Below are 14736 nucleotides of genomic sequence, written 5' to 3'. Positions count from 1 at the left end.
TGATATGAGATAATAATAAATATTGTCATAGCTATCATTTATTGACTGGACAGGACACCAACATTTAAAAAGATGGTCACAACTGAGGGAATCAGACAGAGGAAGATACACTTAAGTCTCATATTTAAAAAGCAGAAATTCAGCGGGCAGAAGGGCATGCCAGAAGGAGGAGGAGAGGGTCACTTTAGAGGGAGAAAGGTCAAAGATGTTCAAAGGAGGATGATAACTCATCTATTTGCCGGGAGTAGGAAAGGCTTCTTAGAGAAGATGCCATATGAGAAGGACAGCCAGAGGGGGGGTGGGGATGGCACCGCACACAAAAGGCATGGGATGAGCAAGAACCGCAAGACGGAAAAAGGTGTGACCTGTTCGAGAAACAGCAGGTAGCATGGTTTGATTGGAATGTAGCATGTGTGTACCTCTCATAGGACGACTGTCCACACGTTCTGCTCCACATGAGTTATTCGTGTCCATCTCAGCTCCTTGAGGGCAAACCTGGTGTGTTCTTTATTTCCGTCACCAACATTCTCTGCTTCTACATGCTGGCATAGCCTGCGCTGTATGTGGTCTCTGTTCCTTTTCTGACACAATGTCTTCCACCTGAAGGGTCCTGATCTCCACTTTCTCACCGGAACTACCATCTGCCTCGGGAAAGCCTTCCACGACCCCCCCAGTATCCTGCATTCTCTCCTAAAGAGCAAAATCCTAAACACCATTTACCATGTCCTCTGTGATTTGGCTCCTGCCTCGTCTCTAACCTCACCTTGTGCTAGTCTCCCGCCGCCATCTGTGCTCTGGCACATTGGCGTTCCTTCAATTACTTGGGAAAAAAAGTCAAACAAACCTCCTCCCTCCTCAGGTGCTTTGCATACGCTGTTCTCTATGTTGAACTTTCTCACACCGTACTCAGAAAGGATGACCAAGGAGGGCCTCTCGAATGAACTGAGATTTGAAGACTGAGGGATCAAGCCACGTGGCTATCTGGAGAAAGAATTCCCAAACAGAAAGACGACACAAAAGCCCTAAGCTGTGAGTGTACTTGGTGTCTAGGAGGGACAGTGACAGGCCCATGTGGGAAGGGCAGAGAGAGAAAGGGCAAGAGTAGCAGGAGAGGAGATCAGAGGGCGTGGAGGGCTGGATCTTGTAGGGCCTCCCAACACAGAAAAGGCTCTGGCTTTCATACCTAGTGACATGGGAGCCACTGGAAGGTTCTGAAGGAATGACATGATCTGATTTCGTTTTAAAGGACTACTGGCTGCAAAATACAGACTGCAGGGGGCAAGGGAGGAAGCAGGAAGACCAGAAGGAAGGTAAGGGCTATAATGCACACAAGAGGGGATGGTGACCTTGAGCATGGTGAGAGGCAGAGGTGATGAGAAGTGGTTAGAGGCTGGATGTATGTGGAAGATGGAGGCGGATTTTTCTTTAAACATCTCATCTCTTCCTCAGATAGCACTGGCTGGAAAGCCAGGCTGCCTGGGTTCAAACCCTGCTTTACCACTTGCTAACTATTAGACAAATTACTTAATTTTTCTGTGCCTAGTTTCCTCATTGGTAAGACAGGGAGAATAAAATAACTATTTCATAAAGTTAACATACAGATTAGATGAGCTAATATTTGTAAAGCGGAACAGTGCCTGACATATACTAAGTGCCGTGCAATTATTTACAAGACAAGCATTTGTCGATCCCTAGTCTAGGTCAGGCTCCAGGTTATGAGTGATGAATTGTTCCTCCAGCACTTTCATAGTTTGTGGATACATATTGAAGTGATCATTTACCAAATTAATGTCTCCCCCACTAGATTGAAAGCTACATAAGGGAGTGAACTGTCCTGCTCACTCTTCTATCCCTAGTAACTAGAACAACTGCCTGGTTCATAGTCACACTCATGAGACACTTACTGTTTCAGTGAAAGAATGACCTGATCACATTTCATCATAATTACCTTTTTACACTTTTATCTACTCCAGCAGAGTAAAAAACTTCTCCTTTATCTTTTTATCTCCTGTATCTAGTAAGTTCGAAGCACAAAGTAGGTGCTCAGTAAATGTCTGTTGAACTAAAGTAGTAACTCTATAAACATTTTTTGTAATCACTGTATTAAATTAATGATGTTCTCAATCTGAAGGGCTATTTGGCAAAAAAGAACAGCTGGTGTGGACAAACAGAAAGACCTGGATGTGGCCAGCATTTTTTTTTTACCAAGATGTTTGAAATAATCTTCTTAAATATAAATGCCAGTCTATCAATGAAAACCCATCGCTGTGACTGTGGAAATACTTTTCATAAAAGGTAGGCACCCAACTGATGTACCTTCAAACTGCAAGTCATCTACAGCTGCCATTCAGCCAGTGGGTCTTCTCCCAATTAGTAAGAAGAAAATTTGCAGAGGTCTAAAAAGGAAAAATAAACTTCATAGGATACCAGAATAAAATATATGCAAACAAGTCTTGTTTCACTGTTAGAAATGGTATTGATTTCCCTCGCCTCCTTTTTTAGTGGGCTGTGATACGTCCTGTATAATCATTTAGCATCAGATATTATGAAACTATCATAAAGAAACTAACCCTGGGGGGTCCAAAGGTTCCATCCAATCTCACTCACTCTGAGTGTTCAAGGACGAGGTACAGCCTCGAGCTGTAAGGGTGAGGAAGGGGAGGCTAGAGTTTGAGAGGTGGTCATGAGGACAGGGAAGCGCAAAGGCAGTTCAGCCTAGCCAGTGGTTAAGGGCACAGGCTCTGGGGTCCAACAGACCTGGGTTTGATTCCCGATTCTGCTTCTCCTCGCTGTGGGACTGTGGGTTTCTCGGGGCCTCAGTTTTCTCATCTGTAAAACGGGTTCATAATGGTACCTACTCACAAGGTGTCGGAGGCCATTAAATGAGACAATGAGTGTAAGGCGCTTAGTGCACAGCCGAGCAATTAGTAGGTGCTGGAGTGAGGGTGACCCTGCAGCCTGGGACACCCTGAACCCAAGCCAGTCTGGGAAAGAGCTGCCCAAGAAGCTGCGGCAGTGTTTTAGCGGGGAGGAGCTGGGCCGCAGCGGCCCGGGCGCGCAGGAGATCGCGGAACCCTTCTGTCCCGGGCCGGCCAGCCGACCCGGCCGCCTCACCTCGGGGGCCCTTGGCGTCCAGCCGGTCCCGGGAAGGCTCTGGCCTCAGTTGCTCCGCGTAGGTTCGTGCCCCGCCGAGTTGCCGGAAGCCGGAGATCCGGGGGGCGGGACTTCTCCGCCTCCTCCGGGCAGAGCCCCGCCTCCTTAAAGAGACCGCAGTACCAGGGCACGTTGCTTCGGAGACCGAGAGGCCTCCGCCTCCAGAGCCCGCCCTTCCTCCGGCCCCATCTAGGCCGAGGTTCGGGTTCTTAAAGAGACAGACGCCTCCAGGAGGGGACATGGGGACACTGGGGGGCTGGGGAGCGGGGGCGGCACAGAGAATACTGAAGCGTGTGGGGTCTTCTTCCTGTTTGTTTATACCTCTTTTCTTATTGAAATATAAAATAGCGTAACGAAGGACGGTTGTCAAGAGGCAAAAAGTCATCAACCCCTCGCATTCTTTTTTGGCCATAAAAATGTAATTAACCGGTGATGGAATGGATGAGTCAAATCTTTTCTGAGTTGTAAATGAGTGATCGAGGGCGGGTGACGTCTGTTCACGTGGCCGCCCCCGGGAAGTGTGTCACTCGCGCGCCCGCCTCCTTCTGCCCCGGTGGGGGCGGGGGCAGGGGCGGGGGGAGCGGTAGGCATTGGCCTCACTCACCCCTCTGTCCCCCACGGCACTAACCGCCACCCCCAGCCCGGCAGGCACCCAGTAAACCACGGCGGAGGTGCCCTGGCGGACCTGGTGAGAAACGTTTTGCCCTGCCTTCTGTCTTGGCCTGGTTACGCCTACACAGTCCTCCAGCTTTGGGGACCATTTTTTCCTCACAGAGAAAGCCTGCCGAGGCCTAGGACCTCGCCAGGACTCCTGTGCTCCCATGTCTCCTGGGCTTGCCTCCAGCGCCGCGATTGCTATTGTCTGCCCGTCTCTACCAGCCTGGGAGGGCTCTGAGAGCAAGGACCAGGAATGTCTCTGGTCTCTGGGTGCCCAGAGCCCGGCACAGCACGAAGTAGTTGCTCACTGAAGGTTAACTGTACAGCAGAGAGGTTCTGGCTGTCTGAGCAGCAGAAGCCTGATTCCGGGCTCACACAAGGTGGAAACTGTGACTTTGGCCTCACCACCCCCAACCCTTGTGATCAATTGGGAAGACTTTACATCTGACTAATAAATATATATGTATGTATTTTTATGCATACACATATACATACAGTGTATTTGCTGAACTGACATCATGATCAGGCTTTACGCATGCAGGATCTCTAATTCTCAGAACAATCCTACAAGCTTGAGGTGACTCTCCTCATTTTATAAAGAGAAAGCTGAGACTTAGAGTATCTTCAGGGTTCTTTGGTTGAATAGGTACCAGGAAAGAATCGCAATGCACAAGCTGAGGTGTGCAAGTATGTCAAACAGCTCTTATACCCCATTTCAGATCCTCTTGGCCTCACCTACCGCTTATTTCACCACCATGGATGTTACTCAGGCACGAGCAGCATAACCTAAGTGAGCTTCTCCTCAAGCCCATGCCTCAGGCTTCTCACCTGCATCATGGCTGTGTCTTGGAGGTCATGGGTCTGCTGGAACTGGTCAACACGGGGACATGAGCAACCCAGAAGTGCAGGGGTGGGGACTGGATGATGCATCATGGGACACATCTTTGAGTAATGGAGTGAACGACTGATGCTTCTCTCTTTTTCCCTTCAGAAAGACTCTCCTCAGATAGTTCATATACCTTTCTAACTCTTGCAGGATCAAGCAACAAATGCCTTAGGAAGTGATTGATTTGACAATGCATCCTTGCAATGGCTCTCCTTCCTTCCCTGCTTATAACCCCTGTCCCTCGCTCCAAGTTCTTGGACTCACACTTGCCAATAAAGTCCTCATATGAGGAACCTACACTAAGGCATGCTGGTACCAAGAGTGGCCCCAGGAATCAGCCCTCAGTTTGGAATTTCAGAACTGGACTGCTCAGCAGTCAGAAGTCAGATGGCAAAAACCCCGTTGCTGGTGGTAAGTGTGTGCGCTGTGGGGGGTGGGTGATAACACCTAGGCTATATATTTCTTCTCTTGGAAACAAATAAAAGTTATATCGATATATTAGTTATAGTGATATGCAAGTTTTGGCTCAAAATGAGGTAAGAATCAGAGATTACTGGTTTAACTAAAACAGTGATTCTCAACTGCAGGCTGTTTTGCTCTGAGGGGGTACTTGGCAATGTCTGAAGTCATTTTTTTATTATTACAACTGGTGGGGTGTTACTGGGGTGCTCCTGGCCACCATACTTCTCAACACCCTACAGGCCACAGGGTAGCCCATCACAACAAAGAATTATCTAATCCAAAATGTCAATAGTGTCAAGGTTGAAAAACTGAGCTCAAATGTTCAGATGTCCTTAACTTGTCTGCACAAGTAGATAAGCCCAAGTAGATGAGCTCAGCTGCTGATGCTAATTCCACCTCTATTGCTCTGAGGGGGGAGATGAACCAGGGAGAGAGGGAACCCGCCCCCACCCTCCCTTAGAATGAAGGAAGAATGAGAGGGGAGGGGAAACTGAGGAGCAAGTCTTGCTCTGATGGACAGGGATGGGGCATGGAGGGGCCACTCTGGTTAGACACTGCGTGTGATCCTGGCTGAGTCCCCTGGCTTTCTGCTGGCGACCACACAGCTGAGCCATGCTCCAAAAAGCATCTCTAACACCCGGGGAGTGACACCCTACCCAAGGAGCAGCCTGCTGACACTGTGGGAGCATCTCACCCTGACTCTGGGGGTGGCAAATAAGGGATGGGCAGTTGGTACCACTTGAATTTTTTTCTTTTGGATTCTCTAACAAATAGTACTCCCGTCCTTTTTTAACATGCCTGGTCTTAAGGACTAAGATTGTTTGAAGCTGCTGTGTGGGCAAGAGAGAACTGGAATAGGCTGTCTGCCCTCGCTCGGGCTAGGCCAGAGCCATCCTGCAACAAACAAAACACAAGATTCCTATAAGTTTTTCTCCCTCCCCCTGCCCAAAATTTGATTATAAAAATGTGTAAACTATATACATTTTAAAAGACAAAACAAGAGGCTTCAAAGACTTTGTAAACTGAGTGGGCTAGTCCCAGATACTCAGCAGTTAGCAGTATCTGGGAGACAAGTTTGAGAAGCATGGCCTAGTGCCCAGCTCCCTTAGCTTGGCTTGCATTCTGTTGCTTCCCCTGTCTGAGAGAGAGAGAGAGAGAGAGAGAGAGGTGTGTGAAGTGATTCGGCCTTGCTCATACAGCTAGGTGGAGTTCAGGCCAGCGGTGTGCTGAGGCATTCTCAACCAGTTCATGAGAACTGGTTGTTAAATTCTCAGGAATTCTGTGTGCCAGCCGTTATTAAAAGTTAAATTATATAAACTCACAATTAAGAAATTATATGAACAATAAGTTAACATCAGAGGTAATAGTGTTCAAAACATCGCTTTCTAAATAATTCTCTACATTTTACCATTATCTATTCTCCTGAGGCTGTATCTATTTTATATATACAGTGCGCTTCTGAGAATCTCTTCCCAATTCCACACGCACAGTGACGTCACCTTGGTAGCTGAAAATCAACAGCGGTGGAACTAGTTACGTTACAGAAATCCAAATGCTACATATCTGGGGTTGATTTATTGTTATGTTCATTGTCTAGACCAGGGCTGGCAATCTTTTTCTAGAAAGTCCAAAATAGTAAATATTTTCAGCTTTGTGGACTGCATAGTCCGTTGCAACTAGTCGACCCTGCCGTTGGAGCACAAAAGCAGACATAGGCAAAAGTATAAATGAATGCGCAGGCTGTATTCCAATAAAGCTTTATTTACAAAAAGAGGCTAGAGGGCCAGATTTGGCCATAGCCCACTATTTGCCAACCCCCGTTCTAGATTTACAAAAGTGATGGAGAAAATGTTGAAGTGAAGGTTAAATATAAAAGTATGTGTTGTACCTGTAGTAGTAATATTGTGAATAACACAAAAAACTGAGGAAGTGTTCAAAAACAAGTTCCACATGTCATGGACAAACAAGTCAAATTTTGACATATGTGTTCGTTTTTTCACTTTTATCTTCCTCCTTAACTTAAAGGAAAATATTACCAACATTCATGTCCAAATGATCCTGTTCATCAATTGCAGATATAGGTGAGCTGCAGAAAAGTGTGTGGCAAAAATCAGTGAAAGCATCCTATGAGAATCAATTGGCTATATGGGGAGTGGGAGAGGGAGAAGCAGGCTTTCCACTGAGCAGGGAGCCTGATGTGGGGCTCGATCCCAGGACCCTGGGATCATGACCTGAGCCAAAGGCAGACACTTAATGACTGAGCCACCCAGGCGCCCCTGTAATTTGTAAATTTTTTACCACACATCCTTTATGTCAGTAAAATTTATAACAAACTTACATACAGATATACGCATACTTTTTTTTCCTAAGAGAACCCAGTGGTTAAACATTTAGGTTCAGGCCCAGGTCTCTCTGCAAAGCCCACAGGCCTCCTCCTTCCCTAGCTAAGGGCAGACAGAGAGGCTTGAGGGAGCCCGTGCTCTCCAAACCTCACTGTCCAGGGCTACCACCATGATTCCCACCAACCCTGAGAAACCCCTGCAACAACACCATATTCTTTACATAACCCATGTCCACCTTTGAACAAAAATTGACAGAAGGTTAGTATCTCGACTTTGCAGATATCAAATAAATCTTTAAATTTTTTTTCTTTTTTAAAAAATAGATGTTGAATTATATCAGATGCCTTTTCAAGGTTTAACGAGAAATCATGTGATCTTTCTACTTTAGTCCGTTAAGATGCTGTGCAGTAAAAAATTAACTCAGCAGGTCTGAGTTGTCCATATCCTGCTCTTCAAATGAAAGTTTGTGTCTTGCCTGGCTCCTGGTAGGTAGGTAACTCCTAAGCCCTTGGAATATCCTGCCTGTTGAGAGAGTTCTTGTTTACCTGAAACTTTGGGCCACACCGGATAATTCATGCTAGCAATGTGATGCTGGTGGAAACCTTGGGCCATGTGGCATCTGTTTGACCTCCGGAGGGTTTGGAGACTGAAGGTCAGCCCACAAGGGTCTGTCAGTTGTGCCAATATGATCAACCACCAATAAAAGCCCTGGACGTCAATGCTGGGTGAGTGTTTCTCCATTTTGCCACCCATTTCTTCTGCGAGCATTAAGCAGTATCTATAAACCCCACTGGGTGAGGACAGTTGGAGGCTTGCTCTTGGTCTCTCCTACATCCTGCCTTATGCCCCTTTCCTCTTCTGATTTCGGTCTGTATCCTTTCACTGTAATGTCTTTTCAACTGTATCCTTTCAACTGTAATTGAACCAGAGGGTGGTCTTGGGGACCCCTGAACACAAATGGTTAAACTGCTTGAATTCTGTTGCAGAATTTGTTGAGAATTCTGGGAATTTTTAGATTTATGTCCATAAATGAAATGGATCTATACTTTTCTTGTACAGTCCTTATCCAGCCTTCAAATTAAGGTTATATAGCTTCATAAAATGAATTGAGAGGCATTCTCTCTTTTTCTGTCTTCTGGAGATCTTGTGCAAGGCAGGTATTATCAATCGTTTGAAAGTTTGGTTAAACTCTTTTGTAAAGTTATGTGAGGCTAGGACTTTTTTGGTGGGGAAGATGTAGGATTATTAGGGTTTCAATTTTTTAAATGGGCATTGGTCTTTACAAATTTCTGTTCCTTTTTACCAATTTCAGTATCTTGATGTTTTTAAAAAATTTACATGTCAGGGCGCCTGGGTGGCTCAGACGGTTAAGCGTCTGCCTTCGGCTCAGGTCATGATCCCAGGGTCCTGGGATCGAGTCCCGCATCGGGCTCCCTGCTCCTTGGGAGCCTGCTTCTCCCTCTGCCTCTCTCTCTCTGTCTCTCATGAATAAATAAAGAAAAAATCTTAAAAAAAAAAAAAAAAAAAATTTACATGTCATCTAAGTTTACTGACATGTCATTCAAATGTCGTTTTATTTTTAAAATCTCTGTTGTGTCTGTTCTTACTAGTGTTTATTTGAGAATTTTTCTTGGTCAGATTTTGTTAGAGATTTATGTATCTTACTCATCATTTCAAGGAACAAGTTTTTGCGTCCTTTTTTTTCCCCTTGTAGCTCTCCATTGCCCTACCCCCAAATTCATTCTTTTCTTTCCTTATCGTTATTATTTCCTCATGAGGGAGTACTTACTCTGTTGTCCTTTTTCTCATCATTCATTTGAATCATTAGTTCATTTTTCATTCTTTTTTGTTTTATGAAAAACATTAAGAAAAACATTCTTTCTTGTTTTATGAAAAAATATTTAAAGATCTGTGTTTGTTTGTTTTTTTTAAGATTTTATTTATTTATTTGACAGAGAGAGAGAGGGAGAGAGAGAACACAAGCAGGGGGAGCAGCAGGCAGAGGGAGAAGCAGGGAGCCCGATGCGGGGCTCGATTCCAGGACTGTGGGATCATGACCTGAGTTGAAGGCAGATGCTTAACCAACTGAGCCACCCAGGCGGCCCTAAAGATCTGTGTTTTATTCTTAGTATTGTTTTAGCGATGACGCACATTGTGCTTTCATTGTTATTCAATTCTAAATATTTTATAATTTCCCAAATGATTTCCTCTTCAACCCAAGGCTTATCTGATAGCATGCTTTATAGTTTGAAGGTATAAGGGATTTTTTAACTATCATTTTGTTACCAAATTTCAAATTTCATGATGTACAAGTCAGTAGCTATTACTACATTCACAGAGCTGTGTATTCAGCCCCATTATCTAATTTTAGAATATTTTCATCACCCCAAAAGAAACCTTGTACCTATTAGCAGTCATTCCCCAGTCCCCATCACCACCCCACACAGTCCCTGGGAACCACTAATCTACTCTGTCTTTATACAGTTGTCTATTCTGGGTATCTCATATAAATGGAATAGTACAATATATAGTTTTTAAAAAAATTTTTTTCAATATATAGTTTTTAAAGACTGGCTTTTTTCACCTAGCATAACGTTTTCAAGATTCAGCCATGTTGTAGCATGGATCGGTATATCATTCCTTTTTATTGCTGATTAATATTCCACTGTGTGGGAATTCAGTAAAGTGGGAGGATTGTTTGACCAACAAAGTGGGAGGATATAAAATCAATGCACAGAAATCAGTTGCATTTCTATACACCAACAAGACAGAAGAAAGAGAAATTAAGGAGTCGATCCTGTTTACAACTGCACCCAAAACCATAAGATACCTAGGAATAAATCTAACCAAAGAGGCAAAGAATCTGTACTCAGAAAACTATAAAATACTCATGAAAGAAATTGAGGAAGACACAAGGAAATGGAAAAACGTTCCATGCTCATGGATTGGAAAAACAAATATTGTGAAGATGTCAATGCTACCTAGAGCAATCTACACATTTAATGCAATCCCTATCAAAATACCATCAACTTTTTTCAAAGAAATGGAACAAATAATCCTAAAATTTGTATGGAACAAGAAAAGACCCCGAATAGCCGGAGGAATGTTGAAAAAGAAGCACAAAGCTGGTGGTATCACAATTCTGGACTTCAAGCTCTATTACAAAGCTGTCATCATCAAGACAGTATGGTACTGGCACAAAAACAGACACATAGATCAATGGAACAGAATAGAGAGCCCAGAAATGGACCCTCAACTCTATGGTCAACTAATCTTTGACAAAGCAGGAAAGAATGTCCAATGGAAAAAAGACAGTCTCTTCAACAAGTGGTGGTGGGAAAATTGGACAGCCACATGCAGAAGAATGAAACTGGACCATTTCCTTACACCACACACAAAAATAGACTCAAAATGGTTGAAAGACCTGAATGTGAGACAGAAGTCCATCAAAATCCTAGAGGAGAACACAGGCAGCAACCTCTTCGACCTCAGCCACAGCAACTTCTTCCTAGAAACATTGCCAAAGGCAAGGGAAGCAAGGGCAAAAATGATCTATTGGGATTTTATCAAATAAAAAGCTTTTGCACAGCAAAGGAAACAGTCAACAAAACCAAAATACAATCAGCAGAATGGGAGAAGATATTTGCAAATGAAATATCAGATAAAGGGTTAGTATCCAAAGTCTATAAAGAACTTATCAAACTCAACACCCAAAGAACAAACGATCCAATCAAGAAATGGGCAGAAGACATGAACAGACATTTTTCCAAAGAAGACATCCAAATGGCCAACAGACACATGAAAAAGTGCTCAATGTCGCTCGGCATCAGGGAAATCCAAATCAAAACCTCAATGAGATACCACCTCACACCAGTCAGAATGGCTAAAATTAACAAGTCAGGAAACGAGATGTTGGCAAGAATACAGAGAAAGGGGAACCCTCCTACACTGTTGGTGGGAATGCAAGCTGGAGCAGCCACTCTGGAAAACGGTATGGAGGTTCCTCAAAAAGTTGAAAATAGAGCTACCGTATGACCCAGCAATTGTGCTACTGGGTATTTACCCCAAAGATATAAATGTAGTGATCCAAAGGGGTACGTGCACCCCAGTGTTTATAGCAGCAATGTCCACAATAGCCAAACTATGGACTGAGCCAAGATGTCCATCAACAGATGAATGGATAAAGAAGATGTGGTATATATATACAATGGAATATTATGCAGCCATCAAAAAACCCCCAAATCCTGCCATTTGCAATGACGTGGATGGAACTAGAGGGTATTATGCTAAGTGAAATAAGTCAATCAGAGAAAGATATGTATCATATGATCTCACAGATATGAGGAATTCTTAATCTCAGGAAACCAACTGAGGGTTGGTAGAGTGGTGGGGGGTGGAAGGGATGGGGTGGCTGGGTGATAGACATTGGGGAGGGTATGTGCCATGGTGAGCGCTGTGAATTGTGTAAGACTGATGAATCACAGACCTGTACCTCTGAAACAAATAATACATTATATGTTAAAAAAAAAAAAAAAGAAGAAGAAGAAGAAGATAGTAGGAAGGGAAAAATGAAGGGGGGGAATCGGAGGGGGAGATGAACCATGAGAGACTATGGACTCTGAGAAACAAACTGAGGGTTCTAAAGGGGAGGTGGGTGGGGGGATGGGTTAGCCTAGTGATGGGTATTAAAGAGGGCACATATTGCATGGAGCACTGGGTGATATACGCAAACAATGAATCATGGAACACTACATCAAAAACTAATGATGTAATGTATGGTGATTAACATAATAAAATAAAATTAAAAAAAAATTCCAGGGGCGCCTGGGTGGCTCAGTTGGTTAAGCGACTGCCTTCGGCTCAGGTCATGATCTCAGGGTCCTGGGATCGAGCCCCGCATCGGGCTCCCTGCTCGGCAGGAAGCCTGCTTCTCCCTCACCCACTCCCCCTTGCTTGTGTTCCTGCTCTCGCTGTCTCTCTCTCTGTCAAATAAATAAATAAAATCTTTAAAAAAAAAAAAAAAAAAAAATTCCACTGTGTGGATATACTACAATTTGTTTATCCTTCCCCCAGCTAATGGAATTTAGGTTGTTTCTGCTTTTTGGCTATCATGGATAACGCTGCTATAAACATTCATGTACAAGTTTTGTGAACATATTTTCATTTCTCTTGGGTATATACCTAGGAGTAGAATTGCTGGATCACATGGTTACTTTTCTGAACTAATGCTGCGAAATCTGTATTCTTTGTTGTGTGTGATTACTGAAGTCTCTGCTTGGTTGCTTGAGTAAAAGTTAGCTAATGATTACACAGGTTTCCTTAACTGCCTGGAACGAGTAAGTCTCTCAGACTTTGCTGAGGGGCTCTGTGTCAATGTTGGCTCCAACACTCAGCCACACAGTGGACAGCACTATCTTGGCCTTCCCCTGCTGCTTGTGCAGAGCCTCAAGGTCAGCCAGAGATAGAGATTAGGGCCTTCTTGGGTCTTTCTTGTGCATGCCTACAGCCCCACACATGCACATGGCCTTCTGGATTTCCAGGAATATTTTGGAGCTTCCCCACACACACAACAAGGACATCTCATTCCTCAGTTTTTCCTTTTTAAATTTTTTTGGTCAGCCTCTTATTACCCCAAACTTGCATCACTACCTTGGGCAATCGTAGTGTTAAAAGAGTTGCCACTGATTGTTTCGACAAATGCCCTGTTTTTATAGAGTAAGCTCTGAGTCAGGTCAAATAAAGCCAAGACTTGAGAATGGAGCTTTCCAAGGAAGACGTTAGACAAGTCAAATAAGGGCAGTTCTCTGGGGATGGGACTTTTCTGGAAGAGCTCCAAACCCATTCTGCCACCGGCGTCAACTTGATTGCTACTTTTCACAGCAAACCATGGTTGCGAAGCTGTTGTTTTTCAAGGGGAGCTGGGAGAGGGGGATGGGAATAGAGCAAGTAAAAGCATCACAAAGCTCACTGTTCTTATTAAGATTCAGCTGTTTTTCTTGAACAGACACTTTGAAGATTATTACAAGCTTTTCTTTGGTTAATTTAAAGAATTCTGAAACAAAGTTGATTTTGACAATTTTTGCCAGTGTTCTCATTGCCTTTATGAAGGAGTGGATTTTCTGAGATCCTTATACTTCCATTCCAGAAGTGCTGCTAACTCATTTACATTAAATGCAATTATTTTCTATATTTAGACACTTCAATCATCTTTTTTTCACATTAATTATTTCTTTATATCTCCTTTCCTATTTTCCATTAGCTAGGTTAATTTTTTTCTCACTAATTGCCCAAAATTATATATCTATTTCATTTTGGATGTTGCTTCTAGCTCATTTTATTTTTTCCTATCAGTTTATTATGCTTCTTATCATACATATACTATCCTACTGAACAAGAAAATACCTTAGCACATTCTCTAGTATTTTAATTCTGTATTGTTATTATATACATTGTTTGTTCTGATACTTGCTTATTTAGACAATGATAAACTTTACAAACATACTTTACTCATTCTTATTTTCCTTAGCTCATGGCATTTTCCTGGATTCATTTCTCTTCTTGCTGAAGAACTTCCTACAATAATATTTTCAAGATGGGTCTCTGTGTGGTAAACCTTCTAATTGCTATACATGCCTCATAATATCACAGATTTATTTTACCCCTGTGTTTAAATATTAATTTCATAGAACATGAAATTCAGTCACTTTCCTTCAAGGAAGTTCTTTTCCTTAAACACTTGAAAAATATTATTCCATTTTCTTCTTGCCTCCAATGGTTCTTATCATTATTTTATTCTTTTGTAGACATCTGCTGTTTTTCTAGGTGGGACCTGTGTATTGTGTTGTATTATATGGTACCGTATTATATTGCATTGCATTATATTTTTTAGAGAAGTTTCAGGTTCCCAGCAAAATTGAAAGTACAGAGATTTCTCCTATACCCCTGCCCCTACACATGCACAGCTTCCTCCTTTATCAACATTCCCCATTTGTTACAGTTGATGAACCCACACTGACACGTCATAATCATCTGAAGTCCATGGTTTACATTAGGGTTTACTCTTAATGTTGTATAGTCTTTTGGTTTGGATAAATGTGTAATGGCATGTATCCACCATTATAATATCATCCAGAGTAACTTCAACGCCCCCAGGTCCTCTGTGCTCCTCCTATTCATCCCACCCTCCCCCACCGCAAACCCCTGGAAACCCCTGATATTTTTCACTATCTCCATAAT

At 43.2% G+C, this 14736-nt stretch overlaps 1 protein-coding gene across 8 annotated transcripts in view; it reads right to left on the bottom strand.

The window, feature by feature from the left end:
• Positions 1 to 3263, bottom strand: part of YIPF1 (Yip1 domain family member 1) — a 35819-nt gene extending 32556 nt beyond the window's left edge. For 3 of the 8 annotated variants that reach the window (XM_036075228.2, XM_036075231.2, XM_036075230.2), the window contains exons 1-2: positions 3115 to 3263; positions 2317 to 2396 (exon numbers count right to left, since the gene is read on the bottom strand). In XM_036075228.2, the coding sequence (XP_035931121.1) occupies positions 2317 to 2347 (31 nt within the window). In that variant the 5' untranslated portion in view covers positions 2348 to 2396; positions 3115 to 3263. Of the gene's footprint in view, positions 1 to 419; positions 916 to 2316; positions 2397 to 2757; positions 2830 to 3114 lie in introns of those variants that run through there. The other 5 variants (XM_036075229.2, XM_036075232.2, XR_013448185.1 and 2 more) reach the window with 3 other exon arrangements.
• Positions 3264 to 14736: the final 11473 nt, after the last annotated feature.

Source organism: Halichoerus grypus, chromosome 5 (genome assembly GCF_964656455.1).
Source record: "Halichoerus grypus chromosome 5, mHalGry1.hap1.1, whole genome shotgun sequence".
In the NCBI taxonomy this organism is placed as follows: Eukaryota; Metazoa; Chordata; class Mammalia; order Carnivora; family Phocidae; genus Halichoerus; species Halichoerus grypus.
Note: the sequence above shows the minus strand (reverse complement) of the source record. Positions and strands in the feature narration are given on the sequence as shown.